This window comes from Nestor notabilis, unplaced genomic scaffold, assembly GCF_000696875.1.
Source record: "Nestor notabilis isolate BGI_N333 unplaced genomic scaffold, ASM69687v1 scaffold8913, whole genome shotgun sequence".
NCBI classification, from domain to species: Eukaryota; Metazoa; Chordata; class Aves; order Psittaciformes; family Psittacidae; genus Nestor; species Nestor notabilis.
The window spans coordinates 14,170-34,115 of record NW_009922357.1 but is presented as its reverse complement, the minus strand read 5'-3'; the positions used below and the strand labels follow the sequence as shown (position 1 = coordinate 34,115).

The following is a 19,946-nucleotide window of genomic DNA, read 5'->3' as shown; positions in this document are numbered from 1 at the left end:
TGAGTAAGTGCTGTGAGCAGGATTTGGGCCCATAAAATACCCTCAATATCTAGGTAAGTATTACTGTCTTCATTTTACAACTGGAAAACCAGTAGCAGAAGCATTCATAACTGAGTTATCTGAAGCAACAAAGGGATCCATTGACAAAACGAGGATGAAATTTGAGGAATTCCTGACTACCAGGTTTGGGATGGTGCGTAGATAACAAATCTAAATGTTCCACTGGGATCTGCAGAGGGGTAAAAAAATATCTAAAGTATGAAAAATATACAGGCACAGATACCTGTACTGAGATATCACTATGTCTTTTAATGCTTTAGTTAGTTAATTGCAGCACTTTCTCTTAAAGTTTCCATTACTCTGCATCTTGCCTGTAAAATTATTAAGTAGAAATATGGAATTAAATGGAGAGATTCAGGTGAAGTAGCCCATATACACAACAGGGTATTAAGTCCCAAAGTTCAGAGCATGATTTTTTGTGGGTTCTAATGAAACTTGGTTCACCCACACGTGTTTTCACATTTGTGCTCGCAAAAATAGCACATGAAAGACTCAGCAGATCTGCAGCAGAGGTGTTTGATTTGAGATTCAAAATATTTCCTTACCCCTGCAGATCTGAATGTGTTTACTCAAGCTAGATAGTCCTGCTTGTGGCTTATTCTACAGCTTACTCTGAAAACATGAAGAACCTTGAAATAAATGAGTTTGTTCCTTCCAGTTTGTTTATCAGGCCTGGATTACAGACCCGAAAACAGCACTACGACAGAGGCGCAAAGAGAAGAAAACTTTTGGGAAGGAGAAGCGAAGGCGAAAAGGATCTGGGGATGGTAGGTAGACTTTTGCATTGTAAGAACATAGTGTTGACTAGACTGCCTGTTGTTCCTGGTAGTGAAAGACAGCTAAGATTTAGAGGGTAAGTGCTCTCAGTTCTGACTAGGAACTGGAAAAATGAGTTTAACTTTGCGTGGCTGCCTCTCCCTGCACCAGCCAAGGCCAGCCATAGCTATGTCCCTTGGTTCTACACAATGCTTATTGGGGGAGATAAAGGAGAATCACAGAATCACAGAATGGTTTGGTTTGGAGGGGACCTTAAAGATCATTTAGTTTCAACCCCCCTGCCTTGGGAAAGGACCCCTTCCACTAGACCACGTTGCTCAAAGCCCCATCCAACCTGGCCTTGAACACTTCCAGGGACAGAACATCCACAACTTTTCTGGGCAACCTGTTCCACTGTCTCACCACCCTCATAGTGAGACACTGGAGAAGAGGGGAATATGTGTGTTTCGCATGGAGTTGCAAGACACATGCCCAGAACTTTTGCCAGGTAGTAAGACTTAACACACTGCAGAAAACATCAGCTGTACGAAAATATTCGTGGAAGTAGAGTACTTGCAAGAGAAAGTGTCTGCTGCCACTGAAGCTGTAGCTTCAGTTACTAGATATGAGATAGAAGGAGATAGAGGGGGAGTCATTTGTCTGTCCCTCAGTTCTGCCTGCAACTCTATGGCACACGAAGTGGTTGTCGTGGTTTAAGCCCAGCCGGCAACTTGGAACCACGCAGCCGCTCGCTCACTCCCCCCCCTTTTTCTTCCTCCCCCCGCTCCCGGAGGGATGGGGAGGAGAATCGGAGGAATGTAACTCCCACGGGTTGAGATAACAGCACTCCAGTAACTAAGGTATAATACAAACCACTACTGCTACCAATAATAATGATAAGAGGAATAACAAGGGAAAAGGACACAACCGCTCACCACCCGCCGACCGATACCCAGCCCGACCCGAGCAGCGATCTGGGCCTTCCGGGTAACTCCCCCCAGTTTCTATACTGGGCATGACGTGCTGTGGTATGGAATAGCCCTTTGGCCAGTTTGGGTCAGGTGTCCTGCCTCTGCTTCCTCCTGGCTTCCCCTCCTCTCTGGCAAAGCATGAGACTGAGAAAGTCCTTGGTCAGAGTAAACATTACTTAGCAACAACTAAAACCATCGGTGTTATCAGCGTTGTTCCCAGACTGCAAGTCAAAAACACAGCACTGCACCAGCTACTAAGAAGGCGAAAAAATGACTGCTGTAGCTGAACCCAGGACAGTGGTGTAACTAAGCAATTGCCTGGGTTTACACCAACAGATTATTTTGCTCAGCAGCCTGTCTAGTAAGAAATGCAACTGCAAATTACAAGAGGGGTGGTAACCCTGTTAGCGTGAACACCTTTGCTAACAGGGTTGTCCCCTCACTTGAGTCCTTTAGAAATGGAAATATGCTTTCTGTTTCAGTGATAGGTAATGGACCCATCACTACTGCTTAGTAACTGTAGCATTTTCTAGCTCGTATGGCATTTACACCCACACTTCTACAGTTTCACTGTTTCACTCATTGTTTTCAATAGGTGGTACTGATGCAGACTGTGAAGATAGTGAGGAGGAACCTGTCAAGAAGAAATCTGATGGACCAGGTATGAAGGCAGAAAGAGGGTTTCTCTGCTGTTACAATGCAGTTGTGACTGGTGGCGTGAGCGGCGTGAGCAGCGTGTCACAGACAGCACTGCAGTGATCCCAGGCTTGCGTAAAAGCCATAAAATCCTTTCTAACATGTGTAGTGAGGGCTTCCTAACTACTTTCAGGTTTTAAATTGACAGATTTACAAGTCCTGAGCATAGCAACTTCCACTCCTGGACTATTAGCTGCTGTACTCATTCTCTACACACTTTAGTAAATACATCTGCAGGCTCAGACTTGATCACTTGATGAATATTTTACTTATATAACAATTTACATGTAAGCTTAGCTTCCAGTCCTGTTTGCATACAGCCCTGTGTGAAAATCTCCATTCATTGTGAATGATTGAAATGTTATTATTAGCACAAAGACCTTGTGTTTCCTCACTGCGTTTTAGCAAGGTTAATATGATGCTTTTGTCCGGTACTCACCCGTGCAGCAGGGTGCAACAATCTCTAAAAAATTGAGTTCTCCAAATCTTATGCATTCTCATTCATAATCAGATGTAAGGGTGATCTGCACAAGAGAAGAAATGCCAGCAGTTTGCAAGATCTTGCCCATGTCAAAAATTTTCCTACAAAGAAGTGTAATAGATTGTAAGTCTGTGCTTGGCTTTTTGTTTCTAACTGGAGTAAAAGAAGAAAACAGAATCTCCTTTTAAATAAGTCTTCATCATGGCTTACGTTGAGGGAGACTTTTTCTTCAAAAGCTATTTTTCTTCTCTATTTAAAATAGGTTCCCACAGTTCCAGTTAGAATTGTACCCTGAGAGACTCACAGGGTGGAAGATGTTACAAGGATGTGGAAATTGTAATTTCTTTCTTGCAAGAGCAGTGGTCTCAAATAAATGAGTTGCATTCCTGTAGGGTTTTTTTGGTGGCGTTTTGGGGATTTTTTTTTGGTTACATACTGACAACGCAGTTACCTGTTTTAAAACACTGAAGTGAATCACTCAAACACATTTCTAGGGAAATACTGTTGGTGCTACACAGGAGTTAGGGAAAGGGAAGGAGGTTTGTAATTAATTTATGTTGGAAATAGTCAATTTGAGTGATTTATATTTTTGTTTAAAGACTTTGACCATTCCTAGGTAAAATTTGTTAATGAAGATGGTTGGAAAAAATAGCTGGTAATTAGTATTATTATCAACCTTAGATCAAATACTTTCTCACACGCTCAGGTAGAGAGAAGCCTTCTCTGTATTTGACCCTTTGAGTTAGAATAACAGTCCTCAAAAAATAAGTATTCGTTTCCCTTTTTGAAGATGTTTAGATGCAATCGATCCCCAAAAGATTATTTTTAAAAGTTTTGAGAACAGCAAAGCTGCCAGAATAGCTACAGCATCATTAAAAATGTATGCTGCACCACCTCCATCCCAGAGAGAAAAATGACCTTTCCGATTAGACTGGAAGTGCTTGGCAAAGCACTGTAGTGAGACTATGGCATGCCAGTGGTGGTCAATAATAAACATAATTTTAACGTGAAGGCTGTGATTCTCCTGAAGTCAGTAGTGGAAATTATATATCATAGAATCATAGAAGAGTTAGGGTTGGAAAGGACCTTAAGATCATCTAGTTCCAAACCCCCTGCCATGGGCAGGGACACCACACACTAAACCGTGTCACCCAAAACAGAGAGGAAGAGTGTGGGTTAACAGAGAATATTAATGTGTTACATATTTTTGTGTATGAGTGATACTTTTCTTTTAACCTGTTCATAATATCTGGAATTTGAAGGGTATGAATGGTTCTTGAAGTAGAAACAGCCTTACATTTAATTTCTGATGGCAAGATTTCGTTTAGCTTCAAGATCTGCATGTTGAAATATGAACGAATAAATAGATAAATCATAAAATATCTTTAATTCTAAATGACATAGAAAATAACTCAAAAAAGGGCAAAATATTATTAAGATAATTATATGACCAAGCTAAGGAGGCTAAATGCTCCAGACCAGACCAGTTCCATTGCATCGTTCAGGTAAATGGTACATATTACCATTTCAGCATCCACTTCACAGGAATGTACCACTAATGGGTTTTTCCTTAGTTTCTCTCTACACATATGTGCATATAACGCTGCCGGCACATTCCTCCGTAAGAAATCTTTTGCCTTATTATAGCGTCACCTTTGAATTCTTTATAAGGAGCGAATGTATGCTCCACAAAGTTTTGCGTGCCATCTTGTGGTACAGCTAAGAAGTGAAGTTGTTGAAAGCATCATGCTTTTAGCACATTGGTTGGTTGGCTCCTTAGTATCTTCTTCAAACATTTGGTCCCTGCATGTAGAGTAGGGACAATTTTCTGTTATTTCAGAGTCTGGTTACTCTGAAATCGATCTTTATAGCAAGTGCTCTGGGATTCGCAACTCAGCAGGGACGACTAACTCTGGAACTGGCTAGTTGGAAAGAATGTTTTTAGTATTTGTGCAACACTATGCAAGAACTGTAGTGTGGTGTGCACGTTTGTGAGTAAAAGAAAAATATACTGAAAATGCTGATTTGGGGCTGAGAAATGCAGTTGCTGATGCTAAGGGAGCTACTGAAATAAGAAATTAACTTAGGACAGCTGTGTGGAGCAAAATAAAGCTACTATTGTCGGTATAAACCCGTAAGGCCCTCTCATGGGAAAGTGTACTGTTTTGGCAAAATGATTCAAGAGTCGTGTTTGATAAATGATTTATAGGATTTGTCCTAGTTGGGCTAGCTGATCCGAAATCACTGATGACACAGTGTAGCCTATTTAAAAAAAGAGAGGCTTTGGAAACAGTAAATATGGAGTGATGTGTTTATGTGGTTGGAAAGCTGGGAGAGATTCAGAGTTTAGGCAGGTTAGACTTTAAAACTCAGCAGGGTTCAAGCACAAAAGACAAATCTGTGCAGAGAAACATGCACAAGTAAATAGACAGGTACAGATAGGTTCAACTCAGTATCCTGGCTGAGCGGCTGCTGAGATCAAAGGAGCTGGGGATGTTGAATAGCTCTCAGGACATGTCCAAATCTCTGGGCTTCATTTTGCAGACCTCTGCTTAGAGTGTCTGTAAAATAAGGGGCTGTTTATATGAGTAGCAATTGCAGAACCAGGGAGTTACAGGATGGAAAAGGGATTCCAGAAGATAAGGCATACAGGCAGGAAAATGGCCTAGATAGATAGCCAAAAGACTTCCAGCTGTCTTCAGAGATTCCTTACTATGTCAGGGTCTTGCAGCCTGGATTGTTATTATTACTGGATAATAAAGGAAAAATTAATCAAACTCGGAGCAGAAATACAATGAAAGATATTTGAGTTCATTAATTCTCTTTTGCTTTTCCTCTACCTTAGATAACATCATCAAAAGGATATTTAATATCTTGAAGTTCACTTGGGTCCTTTTCCTGGCAACACTAGACAGTTTTACAGCTTGGCTTAATTCCATCTCAAGAGAACACATTGATATCTCCACTGTGCTAAGAATCGAGCGCTGTATGCTGACCAGGGAGATTAAGAAGGTAATGCTTTTGGTCTTTTTTGCCTGCTAATGCCATTTCTAGCTCAGTAACAAATGAAAAGTTGTCTTTTTGGATCATTGTGTTAATGAGAAAAATTACGAAAATCTCAGTTATATGTGCATTTAAAAAATAAGTCTGGATTCTTTTACTGTTTGCTGTTTTATAACAATAAATAAGAAGCAACACATCTTATATACAAACAAATCTAATGAAAAACCTGAGTTTCAGATTTTGTTCTTAAGATACTTTATTTTGACAAAACTTCAGATATTCAAAATTTTCCAGTAAGGACAGTGAAGAGGACCAGAGTTGAAATAGTAGTAACTAGAAATATTAGTAAAGGAAATACAGGCTGTATTTTAGAGTACTTTTATTATTTTAGCTGGGAAAAGTCCTTGCATAAGGCTTCATTACAAGTCAGAAAAATGACTGTTCAAGAATAGCAGTCTTCTCAGTATATCTTCTGAAGTCAATGCAACTGCTAGTGGAATGAGTTGGATATGTTTCTGCCCAAGAACAGGCTGTAAAATTCTGAGTTTTATTCTTATGACATCCTCAGAATTTTGATTGCATTATCATAGTCAGAGAGACTTGATTCTGTGCCCAGATCTGGGGGGACAATTAAAAATACCACCCTTTGATGAACTTGCTTGATCTTGAACTCACAGAGAAAGAGTAGTCTTCAGTGTGTTTTTCATGTATTTTCATTTCCAACTGTATCCGTACTTCATTAATAGATTTGGAGATACTAATGAAAATCTAAATTTTTTTTTGTGAACATAACCTGGGGGTTTTTTTTCTGTTTAAAATGTCTGCTACTGACCACTACTAAGATGTATGATTCTTCTTAGAGACAGTGAAGCTATGTAAAAGAGATATCTCAAAAGCTGTTGGAGTACAGGTTGTGTCATGGTCCCAGCTCACATCTCATTTTCATAATGAATGATCTGCATTCACCCAGCAGAGTTTTGTTGGCTATGTATTGCCTGAAACTGCTTGTATTGCTCCAGTTTTGCTTGAAAACCCAATACTGTGCCATGGTAATTTAAGTCAGAGTCTGACTTGCACTCTGAAAAGAAATTATGAGTGGGAGGTTATTTACTATGAAGCTGTTTACATAGTCCTTGATCTATTCCTTGCCAAATGACAGGAGAAATCAGTTCCTCGAAGAATAAACCTCCCCCCTGCCTTGTTTCTGTACCTCTACTCTCTTCCATAGGGAAACGTTCCAACGCGAGAAAGCATCCATTTGTATTACCAGAACCATATGATGAAACTTTCTAAGGAGTCAGGACTGGATTCAATTGATAAAAATCCTGGTCAAGCTTCTGGTTTGCAAGCATCTGAAAGAATGGATAGTTTAGATTCAGCAGCTTCTCGTGACAGTATCTCCAGGTATTGATTTAATTTTATTTTGTGAAAGATAGAGGGATCATGCAGTAGACATAATTCTAGATAATGTCTAAATGAACTTTCTAATCAATGTTGAATCCTCTTTTTGATTTATCCATGGCATTCTAAAAGTGAAAAGTCTGCTATATGTTACTATTCCTTTATAGGGTTGGACTCAGTTGTTGGCTTAGCTCCTTTTCCACTGTATGACTACCCCACTGCTTTCTGTTTCCCCTAGAATTAGGAGTCACGAACAGAGGTTCTGATCTTGTAAAAAGTAATGGAAAATAAGAGTCTGCTGTGGATGCTTATGGGATAGTGTTTTAGGAATTCAGGCTTGGAGTTCGGGGAACAATCATTCATTGCAAATATTTTGTCTTCGTAAAATAAATTTTTGTCTGTTGCCCACAAATCAGGAAAGGGTTTGCACTGAGAGAGAATCTGGATTTGAGAGAACAAAATCCCCCTCTTGTATACACAGGCCAAAGATCATCTAAAGAGCCTGATTTCCTAGCTGCTGTGTTTGCAGTCCCGCAGTCCAGTTTGTGGATCAAATACCCATACTAGCTCAGGAAAACCACCTTCCTCGTTCTTTTCTGAAGACAGATGCCATCAAGTCCCTTGCCAAAACTACTGCATGCTCCTGCTGCTCATGAACACAGAGGCACACCCATTCACTTCCTTGTCTTACAGAGAGAGCCTGTTCCTAACATGTCCCTTGTGTTCTTGACTTTTAAGTGACTGCAGAAGTTGTCCAATGTGAGAGGGAGATGGGAGGGCTTTGGAAATCCAGCTGTTTCATAATCCATTGCATTCTGCTGTCTCCTGTTTTCTGAAGGGTGGCAGTATCGTTATGTTTGATACTCCCAGCAAACTTGGTGGCTTCTGTGTACAGTAAATAATGTTTAGCTTTTACTAATGACATATGGTTAGATCTTAGCTGACTAAAAATAATGAGGGCTTGTCTTCCTTTCTGATGTTACTGAAAAGCAAGTGTAAGAGTGTGCCTATGAGTACTATACTTCAACAAAATATTCACAAATTTCTCCTCAGGGTGAGCAGTGGCCTTTGAGAGGTTCACTCCAGTAAAAACAGCAAATCTGAGCAAACCTTGCTGGTGGCTGGCTACCCAGCTAAGCAACACCTTTGTGTTTTGTCTCAAAGTTTTACAGGAGTCAGATGACGTGAGAAAAGCGTATAGCCAAATTCTATTACCAGCTCACTTGGAGCCACTTGGATATCTGCAGGGCAGAATTTAACTCCACAAAGTTCAGTCTCACCTAAAGAAAGAATTGTAATATCAGTTCTGCTTTCATTAAATAGTTTTTGGTCACACTGTTTAGTATAGATAGAAGTTATTAATATACAGCCATGTTAGCAAGAACCTTAACTAGAAGCAAAGGGAAGCCAATTCCAAAATGAATAATAAAAGAGACAAATCTTGTCATTTTCATGTGTAAATTCTGCCTCTTCGATGAGGTGGATTCCAGTGTTGAGCTCCACTTGTGTCTTTTTTTTTGTCAGAATAACTACCCATTTGTTACACTGCTTTGAGCGTACTTACACATTTAAAATCTCTATTCAAACTCAGATTCAAATTTAATGATTCTGTGGAGCTGCTTTGCAACAGAAAAAGTTAAATCTTTCACATGTGTTACTGTCATCTCCATTTCCCCAGAAGATGTCGCAGGACCTATCAACAAAGAATAGCAAGGCAGTATTACGACTGATTTATCTAATCTCAAATTATCTTTCTGGTAATGAACAATCAAATATTCTTGCACTGAGAGTATTTACAAATTATGCACATCTGCTATAATAATAATGACCTGTAATTAGAGGAAGCAAAAATGAGTCTGCTGATTGAATGATAACACCATCTGTTGGGGCACCCTTGCATGTCTCTTCCTGGGATTACAAAAGTGCTTATGAGCTTTTTTAGAAATTTGAAATGTTTTGAACTTCATGTGATTTTATGGAATGATTTTTTTGAATTGCCTGCAGAGAAGGGGGCATTTTACATTTCTAAGTAATCATTTCCAGTAGGTGTAAAAGCAGCTGATTAAATCTAATGAATCCCTGTGATCATGGATCTGGGATTGCAAGGGAAAGCTTTGGGAAAGGGCAGAGGCTTTCTAACCAGCATTCTGGTTACCCTTCTTTGGTTGCCATACACAGAATTCTCTAGTAGACATTAGGTCCATGAGTAAGATGGGCATGTCTGGAAGTACACAGGGTTGCAGAAGCACAGAAGCTATACTATTATAATAATATGTATTCCTCAGTACTCAGGAGAGAAATTACTGTAGGTATCTGCTCAGTGCTCTGAAGACTAATTTTCAGAGAGATCAACCCTTCTGATCAGCTGCAGGAACTGTAAATTTCTTGTGAAATTTAGGGCTGATCCTTGTAAGTCCTATCCAGGGATGTTATTCTTAGCGTAGATAGAGCTCTAAAAGGAGTTTTGCAGTGTATCCTTTTGTGGGATTTTCTCATTTAGTAGGGCTGGCTATCATTTATTCTCAGTCATTTTTCTATACAGTAGCTAAAGGTGTAATGAGGCATTCATAATGTAATTTCTTTGTTTCTCTTTATATATAAATCTTCTCATGTATCCTAAATGCACAGTGCAAAGTTCATGTGGACCAGATAGAGAAGAGACTGGTGTTGATCCTTAACAACCTCTTTAAGGAGCACCACCAGAAGGTGTCAGGAGCTAGCACAGTAGAACATTTGCTGCTGTTTGTTTACATTTGACTCATGAACTACTTCCTAGGTTAAACAGCTTGGAATGTCAATGACATGGTTGAGATTGCCTATGATTATGAAATAGCAGCAAGACAGGCCATAAGTCAGATTTCAGGATATCCAAGGTTTTGTATCCAGTTCAGTTTGTATCAGTTTTTGTCCATCACAATAACATATTCGGCTCCCAATTCTACGTGTGTATAGGCTTTTCTAGGAGCTGCAGGAGGGATCCCCTGATCCTCCTGTAAGAGTAAACATGGTGTTTACAGACACTACTTTTCAGCTGTACCTCCTTCACCAGGTGGGAGAATAGGGCTTGAGGGAGGGAGTACCAGAGGAGTAATGTTTGCTCTGGGAGGCAGGGGAAAGTAGGAAAGGAAAGTTCCAGTCAGGGGCTGGATCTTGGTCTGATTTAAGAGCGTGAATGATTTGAACTATTCGGGATTTTTGCCTGCAGGTGTGGGGACTGTAGTAATTAATAAAGGTAATGTCAGTCAGTAGCTAGCCCATGAACAGAAAGAAAAAAAAAGCCAGAAAATGTGTAAGTCACCGCTTAAACAAATAAACTCTCTGGGAAGGGTAAATTTGTTTAGCAAAAAGGAAGTCATAAAGTAAGAAATTTCCCGCTCACTGAAGATAAAATCATCTCTGCTATATATATCCCCATTTGGAGTGGATACTGATCAACTTTATATAAAATGCTTGAACTTGAGCTTTTAATGAACAGTCAATTTAAAATACCTAGTGCTTGAATGATTTCAAGAAGCTAATGCTTTTCAAGGTCTCCAAGGACACAAATTTGAAAAGTCACTCAGGAAGATAAACTTGGATTAAATTTATGTGATAGTCAATGACTGAGTCAACATCAGCTTTGCTAAGTGTAAATCTCTCCACTTTATTGGTGTCTGCATTTCCTCCATGTTCAGAAGCATGTTCCTAAAATACATAAAGAATATACAGACAGCGCTACAGGTGTCATCTCATGCACATCTTCTGACATTCAAGGATACAGAGCAGCTGCTCAGTCAATAATTCTGATGATTCAGTCATCCTTCATTTAAAACAGCTTTAAGCCGAATTATTGCTGGGACTCCATGTAGGCAAATGTTTTTTTTATCCAATGGGATTAATAGATGTTTGTCCTTTGATTTTTCTGCGACCTGGGTCAGAATTCACATGTTTTGGAGGGAAACTGGTGTATGTTTCTTTCAGTGAAAATATATGAACAGGCATGTGCTACTTCGATTTCAACAGCTGTTCTGCTTAAGGCCCTTGGAAGGTTCACTTTAAACTATGTCTGCATTTAAATACTTTAACACCTTAGTAAGAGGTGTTGCTCTTGAAAAGAATGAACTCAGCCCTTGAGAGGTAAAATAACATGCGAATAACATCGTAGCCCACAGACAGAAATGTAATCTGCAAAAATAGGTCGTCTACTTGCTGTCATCTGCCTGTATTTTAGCACCAAAACCTCACTGATAGTACAGCCTGGCTATACTCCGTAGTTGTATGTGCAAGGGAAACCTGCTCCTTCATGACACCCTGGAGTCAGTAATATGGAGCTCTGACCGATTTCTGTGCTTCTGAATCAGGCCTTTAGGGTGGATCTCCTGTTCCTATAGGAAGCAGCATTTGCTGCTTCATCAAATCCCTGCACATGCAGACAGCCCGCCAGGTTTTGTCTGGAGGATGCTTATAGGCCTTTGCATACACAAAGAAATAATGAAGTGGCATATAAAGGGTCTTGGCCAAATGAACTGGCAGGATAGAGGTGCCCTGCCATTAATACTGTTTTTAAGGAAAGTATTTCACATTACATTTGGTATCTTGGTGATGCTTTTCTTCTACTCACAGACTAAAGTATGCTTTTAGCCTCATCCCATTCTGTCAAAAAAGACCATCAGTGAGTGTAAGCTTCTTCGTTCATTTTTCTATTTTCCTACCCATTTTCCTTAAGGCAACAATTGTAAAAGTCACTTCATGCTAGCAGACTATGGTTTTTTCTCACTTTAAGTGAGCTAGACCAAAGTAACATGGAAAACAACATTGCACTTCTCTTATGACCCCTTTCCCAATTCTCTGTGGCCCTGGACAAACACAATGCTTGCCAAGGGAGCAAATCCCCTGCTGCCACTGCTCAAGTTTAACACAGATGGACTCAAAAGCAGAAAAGTAGAGTGTAAATCTTGCATTTTGGGTTCTTTCTTTTCTCATTCTATCTGAGAGACTCGGGCAGGTCACTGCATGTGTTAAAACACCAGGTCCCTCAACTTATTTCATAGACATCTGCATTTTACAGGAGAAATAATTTTTCTACCTACCATACGTCATTAATGTATTTGCTTCTTTCCTGTTGCTATGTTATAAGCTTGTATTTAATTATGTACTTTCTTTCTCGTAACTCATCTAGTTCTTCTTTTCTCCAATAACACATAAATGTATCAATGTATGGTGTATGTCCCTTGTGGCCTGTTGTATTTGATAAGTGAAAGGAGATAAGGGTTTATTATATCTGTTCTTTCTTTCAAGATGTGCATGTTACCAATTTTGAAATAGTTTTTAAGCTGTGATTGAAATAAATGAAATCTTCTGGAAAGAATCATTGGGGCTTACTACTAAATATCAAAATAAAAGCCATCCCATGCAGAGCAGGTTCTATTTGGCATGCATCTACTGGCTAAGTAACATATCCAATTTGGCTCTTTGGTTCGGAAAGAGGATTAGCCAGTGTCTGACAGCTGTTTTTCTATTTGTGGAATATGAGCTTATTCAGTTTTAAAGGCTTTTTTTAGGAAATTGGCTTATACCTGTGTAAAAAAGTTCAGCACGGCATATCATTAATAAAAAAGAATTTGTACAGAGGCGGTGACTTCCCAAAACATTTTTGTGGAATTTGGAAATTTTAGGGGAAAATAAAACCCTCATATATGCAAGTTGGTGCCCTGGAAAACATGTAGAGCATCATGTTGATTTCATATCTCTTTGAATAGTGAATAGGTAGCTGTTAGCCTTCTATGGTCCCTATATGAATATGACCATGAGCAATCTGTGCATAGAAACATGTTTACATGGTGACTTTAAACAAATCCTTATCTTCTCTCTGAACCTTTTTCCTCCATGTCAATGTTTTGCTGCATGGCAAGCATATTTGTTTAATGAACCATGTGTACAGTAATATCATTTTGTATTTAACACTGTCTTTATAACTGTTTGCGCTGCTAGCTGCTACACTGAAGCAACCATGCTGTTCTCAAGGCAGTCAACCCTTGATGATTTAGATGGACCAGACACTATTCCTAAAACAAGTGAGCGCGCTCGACCTAGGCTTCGTAAAATGCAGAGCATGGATATGTCCTCCTCATCAGCTGACAGTGGCAGTATAGTGTCAAGGTGCTTAACTCATGCATGCTTTGTTCACTCATTTACCCTTACCATTATACTTACTGCAGTGTATATAAATATGCATTCACAGATATGTGGTGTTCAGAGTGGTTTGCATGATTAATGGAAGCTTTACTCCCTTCTGTGTTGTGGCATGATTCTGAGGTTCAAAGTCAAAGTCATAATCCAAGACTCATTTGCTGTTTCACTTCTTATTCCTTTTTTTTGTTTTGTTTTTCATCCTTAATTCATGTATTTTTAAAAGTTGTTCCATTACATTACATTGGCTGTCTGAAACCAGGCTAAAGTCTGTATTTATTCAGCTAAAGAAAAAGAATCTGATTTTCATTTACCGGGCTGATGGCTGTTCATTTTAAAATTGGAAGCTGGAAGCGAAGTTTCTCAGCTAATCAGTTATCCTAAATATGGACTTAGATGTCTAATTTTAGAAACTAAGATAGGCAAACACTGGCCCTGCTCTTCCAATTTTTAGTTTTCTCCATATTGGAAAGATTACTGAATATGTTTTGATTATTTACTATTGATTTACAGTCTGTAAGGTGTTGGAATTAAGAAAGGCAAAAAAGCTATGAAAATATAGTGAATATTAATATTCAGTGCAAGAGAAAACTGTTCAGAGCCATTGACGCACTTTTTAGCAGGTAAAACCCAGGGTTTTATATGACATTTGGAAACAGTGTTTCAACTACCATTATAAATATTATGACATTCCATGGCATATTATATCATTCTTTTTCAGTGGTTAAAGTGTTTTACAAATTTTTGGTGTGGATCAGCTTTGACATGTAGGCATTGTAGGGTTCTGTGCATTTTAACCAAGATGAGTGCTACCATGAATCATCAAAACACAGCTCCTAGTAATAGTGTTACATGTTCTAATTAAAAGCCTGAAGTGATCAATGTAGCCACAATAAGTTTGGATGCAGTGTAAAAGAAAAAGACATGGAACTTAATTGTCAATTTTGGCAGGAGATGGGAGGGCCAGACAGGTTTACCAGTGCCAGATTTCTTTAAAAGTTGTACTTTAGATGAAAACATGGCCCTATTCATTTCTTAAGAGCTATATGAAATCTAGTTTTGTTTCTGTTGAGAGACATGCATCCAACAAGAAACGCTAAGTTGATGTCTATTGTCTAACCTACGGAGAAAGACTGGATTTGAGACTGAAAAAAGAGTGTTGTTTGAGGGGAGAGGCACAAAAATGCTTGTGAGGGATGAAAAGGTTGAAAGCAAAGCCAAAAAAAAATTTTTAAAATTATGGTATCCAGATTCCCATCTGGAGTCATCAAACTGCATGAATTTACATCAGCTGAGACTGTTGCAGAGCACAGAGCATTAAGACAGTGATTATGGAATACATTCAGTTCTGGGACCTGTTGAAGCAAGTCCAGAGAAGGGTCATGAAGATAATCAGATGGCTGGAGCACCTCTCCTGTGAAGACAGTCTGAGCGAGTTGGGCTTATTCAGCCTGGAGAAGAAAAGACTTAGGGGATACGTTAGAGCAGCCTTCCAGTACCTTAACAGGGCCTACAAGAAAGCTGGAGAGGGACTTTTTACAAGGCCCTGTAGTGACAGGACAAGGGATAATGGCTTTAAATTGAAAGAGGGTAGATTTAGGTTAAATACAAGGAAAAAGTCCTTCACTGTGAGGGTGGTGAGACACTGGCACAGGTTGCCCAGAGAAGCTGTGGCTGCCCCATCCCTGGCAGTATTCAAGGCCAGGTTGGACGGGGTGTTGAGCAACCTGGTCTAGTGGACAGTATCCCTGCCCGTGGCAGGGGGATAGGAACTCGATGATCCATAAGGTCCCTTCCAACCTAAACCATTCTGCGATTCTATTCAAAGCCAAGCATAAGTACAGTGAGCAAGCAGAGAACTAAACAGACTAAATAGAACAGTTGCAAAAGAAAATAGGTACACACAGAAGAAAAGCAGGCAGGTAAGGTAAAAAAGAAAACTGTATTGAAGCATATAGGACAATCTAAAGGTAAGCAAAATAGCCTGTTACCAGAACAGTTTTGTAATCTGTATTGTATTGTCCATGTTAGCAATTTACTTGGGGTTTTTTTTGGAATCAGGGTTGGTGTGTGGATTCAGCTCATGTTCCAGTTGTATACAGCACCCATACAGTGGCTGTTAAAAGCACCATGTTTAGAAGGAACCTTATGGCTGCCTGTCATTCACCATGGAGCATACTTTAAATAGATGTAACAGCACATCCTGATTCTGGCTAGAAAGTGTTTGAACTACTTTCAGAAAGTTAGTGTAGTTTCTCTTGATGGTGATATTATTTTTCCCTTTGCTGCTGTGAAAATACAGTGAATGACTCTGAGTTCACTGGGATGTCGTTCAGAGGGCATATAGACCCAGATGGTCCATCTGTGCAAGAGGAGATTATGATAATGTATTTTCTACCAGAATGTATGCCTTTTGAAGGCCTGGGATGCAATGGGGTTGCTCAGCTCTCTGCGTAAAGGTACAATTAACAAACTTTGCTTGGTGGTGATTCTTGTAAGCCTCAACTCCCTCTATTCATCTGTTTCTGACAGTGAACCTACACAGGTCACCATGCTCTATTCTCGTCAGGGGACGACAGAAACCATTGAGGAGGTAGAAGGGGAGCATGAAGAGGAAGGAGCTCATTCAGCATCGAGGCCAGAGGAAGAGGAGGTGGAAGACTATAGCCTGGGTTCAGAAGGAGCTGCATATACTCCTGATACTGATGTGCCTTTGTACTCCACTATGGATAGCAATGCAGAAGCTCCACCTTCCTATAGCAAAGCTGTCAGCTTTGAACACCTTCCCTTTGGTTCCCCAGATGACTCAGCTGGTAAAAGCCTCATGATGGTGAGCCCAGATGACAGTCGGACAGACAAACTTGATACGATTCTCCCTCCACTGACACATGAGCTTACGGCTAGTGAGCTGCTTCTGAACAAGTAAGGACCTTTAACAGGGCAAAATTGTTGGTTCCAGCCTGTGAAGTTTTGTCATTAATTTGGGTTGGTTTTTTTTTTTTGTCTCCAACTAGCCTCCAGTTTCTGACACAGACCTTGCACTGAGTTTGATTTAAGGGAAGAAGCTCATTTCCTGTGTGTGCAGTTGTTCTAATTACAGATTTCTAAAATTATTCAAATCCATGTTGGAAAGACTCTCTTCTTTCTCCCCAGATGCCACACCTCATTGTTCCAATTAGCATTGGATTTCTGAGCTCAGTTGTCATGGGGTCAAGGGCTTTTCTAAATGTTCCTTGTGGACAAGGCTCCTCTACTCAAGGCAGCTGTGATTTCAAATAAGTTTCCTCCAGGGCTGTCTGGGAAAATGGTTCTCCTTTAATTATTTTGGATTACTGTAAGGGGAACTCTGACCTTTAGCAGAGTTTTTGTTTAAGTCAGTAGGAGCTGAGGGCTATGTAGAAGGCTGTGTAGAGACACCACCTTGCTAAGTACTTTCATAAGGGATAGGATGCTCCCCTCTTTATTCCTCAGACACTGTGCTCAATAGCACAGCCAGCACTGAGGTGGGGATGGTGCCGCTGCTCTTCCTTCTTTTTCTGGTCTGACTCAGCTAGGGGAGAGCTTCCCTGAATGCAGGACAGATTCTGAAGCCATAGAAATACCTTTCAGAAATTGACTGCGTCTGGACTGCATCTGGAGAGAGAGGCTGGGTAGATCTGACTTTGTAGATGCAGTGTCTTTTACCCTGTTTTTCCATAGTCATTTTTGCTTTTCGGTGAGGTCCCTTCTCACTCCTTATGATTAAGCAAAGAGAATTAATTGCGAATGTATCTGAAAGTCATTTAATCATTTCTTGCTGCCTTTTATATTTATATCAGTTAGGTAAAGGGGAGAAGATGAGACACATCTAATGCTCAAGGGCATTTATTATGTTCTAATCTTCTGTCACAGAAATATTCATAACATACAACTCCTGATGGATCTCTGGATTTTCTGCAAATTCCTATCTATGGTGATAAATCAGATACGTATCCAGACAGGGCCACACCAGCATGATGTGATTTACATGAGATATGCTGGTTGGGCAGCTGTAGGAAAGTGGTGCCTGTAGAAGGTCTTGGGTCAGATCTTTACTCTCTGGGTAAAGTAAAAAATAGCAGAACAGTTATTTTGCCTGAAATTCTTGTTTTCTGAGCTTTGAATCAGGCTATTTGATTATAATATCAAATCTTTTTTTTTTTCCTCATTGAACTCAGCAGCAGAATTTTATACTTCTTTTCAAAAGGAAAAATAGTAGCAATTTAAAAAGCAGCTCTTGTGAAATTAGTTTTAATTTAATTTACTGTACTCTGTTCTTCATAGAATGTTTCATGATGATGAGCTGGAGGAGTCAGAGAAGTTTTATGTTGGTCAGCCTCGAGTCTTACTTCTCATTTATGCCCTGTACAATACACTGGTGGCCCGCTCAGAAATGGTGTGTTATTTTGTGATCATCCTTAACCACATGATCTCTGCCTCCATGATAACCCTGGTGCTTCCCATCCTTATATTCCTTTGGGCCATGTTGTCTGTTCCTCGGCCAAGCAAACGTTTCTGGATGACAGCCATTGTCTACACAGAGGTATGCTGCTGGTTTTGCAACCCCATGTCTAGCACAGAAAAGACAAGTTGTGAGCTTTCTATGGTCTTATTTCTGGTTTTGAAATTCTCCCTGATTCTCTAGAATCAGGGGCCTTTGCCCCTTCATGTTAATAGAAATATTTGCTAAAGTCCTGACAATTTCTGTGGCATAAAAAGGTCTTGTTTGTGTTTTATTCATTGCAATGAGGAATATCCTTCCTGGCATGTAAAGCAGTTATCACAAGAACAGACCATTTGCAAACGCCTACTATATAATTGGTAATGAAGAGACAGTATACAGTGCTTGTGGCATCTCAGGTACCACTAAGCATCATCTGTTGCTAATGTTGATTGACTTTATTACTGACAAAATGTGAACTGTTACTTCTCTGTAGCAATGAATATCCTAGTTTATCTTCTCATAAAACTGACAAAGTAGTCATATTTCTCCCTTTTTAATGTTACAAGGCTATTATACTTGCCATGCTTATAAAACACCCCAAGTGTGTTGTGTTTCTGAACAGGTGGCCATTGTCATCAAGTACTTCTTCCAGTTTGGCTTCTTTCCTTGGAATAAATATGTGGATTACACAAAAGATAAACCTTACCATCCACCCAATATTATTGGCATTGAGAAGAAAGAGGGTTATGTGCACTATGATCTTGTTCAGCTCCTTGCTTTATTCTTCCACAGATCCATTTTAAAGGTAATCTGAGTTCTGGTAGTTTCTTATTTTATATTTAATTTTTAGTTTCAATTTTTTTAGTCACTCATGTGATATAGGAAAGTCACTCATCTGGTTAGTAGGAAAAATTCCTTTACTGAAAGGGTGATCAATCATTGGAAAAAACTACCCATGCAAGTGGTTGAGTCACCATCCCTGGAGATATTTAATAGAGGTGTGAATATGGCACTTAGGGACATGGTTTAGTGGTCAGCTTGGCAATGTTATGTTTACAGTTGGACTTGTTGATCTTAAAGGTCTTTTCCAACCTAAGTGATTCTATGATATACCAACACAATGAATTTGTCTTCATCCTTGTGAACACATGACTGAGATTAGCAATGCCTGTGATAAATACTGTGACAGAAATACAAGGTTGAAATGCTCTCTTCTTTTTCCACTAGTGCCATGGATTATGGGATGAAGACGAGAAAGGGGACAACTCCAGTAATAAAGAGGATACTGATGATGAGCTTTCCCTGACAGGAGGCAGGAGAGATTCTTCTGCCTCTTTGAAATCTGTCAATCTTGCGGCATCAGTGGAGTCCATCCATGTCCACTTCCCTGAGCAGCAGACCGCCATCAGGAGGAAGAGCTCTAGCAGTATATCACAGCTTTCGCACAGGTCCAGCTTCTCCTCACACAGATCTAAAAGAGGTAAATGTCATGGCATTTCTAGGATTTGAAGAGCAAGCATTCATTTCCCATAGGATTGTCCTGCCTTGTGCCAGTTGCTTTGGGGATCCCAGGGGCTATTGAATGTTGCTGCTCCTCAGTGAGAATATAGGATATGAACCAGAGTATCCTCATGTTTGAACACATTCCAAGCCTTCTTAAAGTTCAAATGGAGAGCCATACTTAGTGATTCACTATGTTTTGAAAATTACATTATCCAAAAGCTGGGAAAGGAATGCTCAGTGTGGCCCAGATCCAGAATTTCTGGTTCAGCGTAATCTCCAGATAGAGGGAATTCAAAGCATATGTATTTTCATATCTACATTTGATCATACTTGAAGTAAGAAAAAGCTTTGATTAGGAATACTGAAACAGATTACCTGTCCCATCTTGCAAGATGGATGGGCTTACTCTCACCTGAATGTATATATTACTAATTGAAATGACAGA

General features: G+C 39.7%; 1 protein-coding gene across 1 annotated transcript in view; it reads left to right on the top strand.

Moving 5' to 3' along the window:
* The window catches only part of PIEZO2 (piezo-type mechanosensitive ion channel component 2), a gene marked incomplete at both ends in the record, with an annotated part of 181,966 nt that overhangs the window by 148,496 nt on the left and 13,524 nt on the right, over positions 1–19,946 (top strand). Inside the window, 9 exons of the mRNA XM_010011576.1 lie at positions 719–827; positions 2,383–2,448; positions 5,810–5,976; positions 7,196–7,371; positions 13,339–13,506; positions 16,069–16,458; positions 17,839–18,097; positions 18,621–18,803; positions 19,226–19,478. Of these exons, the coding sequence (XP_010009878.1) occupies positions 719–827; positions 2,383–2,448; positions 5,810–5,976; positions 7,196–7,371; positions 13,339–13,506; positions 16,069–16,458; positions 17,839–18,097; positions 18,621–18,803; positions 19,226–19,478 (1,771 nt within the window). The remainder of the gene's footprint in view (positions 1–718; positions 828–2,382; positions 2,449–5,809; positions 5,977–7,195; positions 7,372–13,338; positions 13,507–16,068; positions 16,459–17,838; positions 18,098–18,620; positions 18,804–19,225; positions 19,479–19,946) is intronic.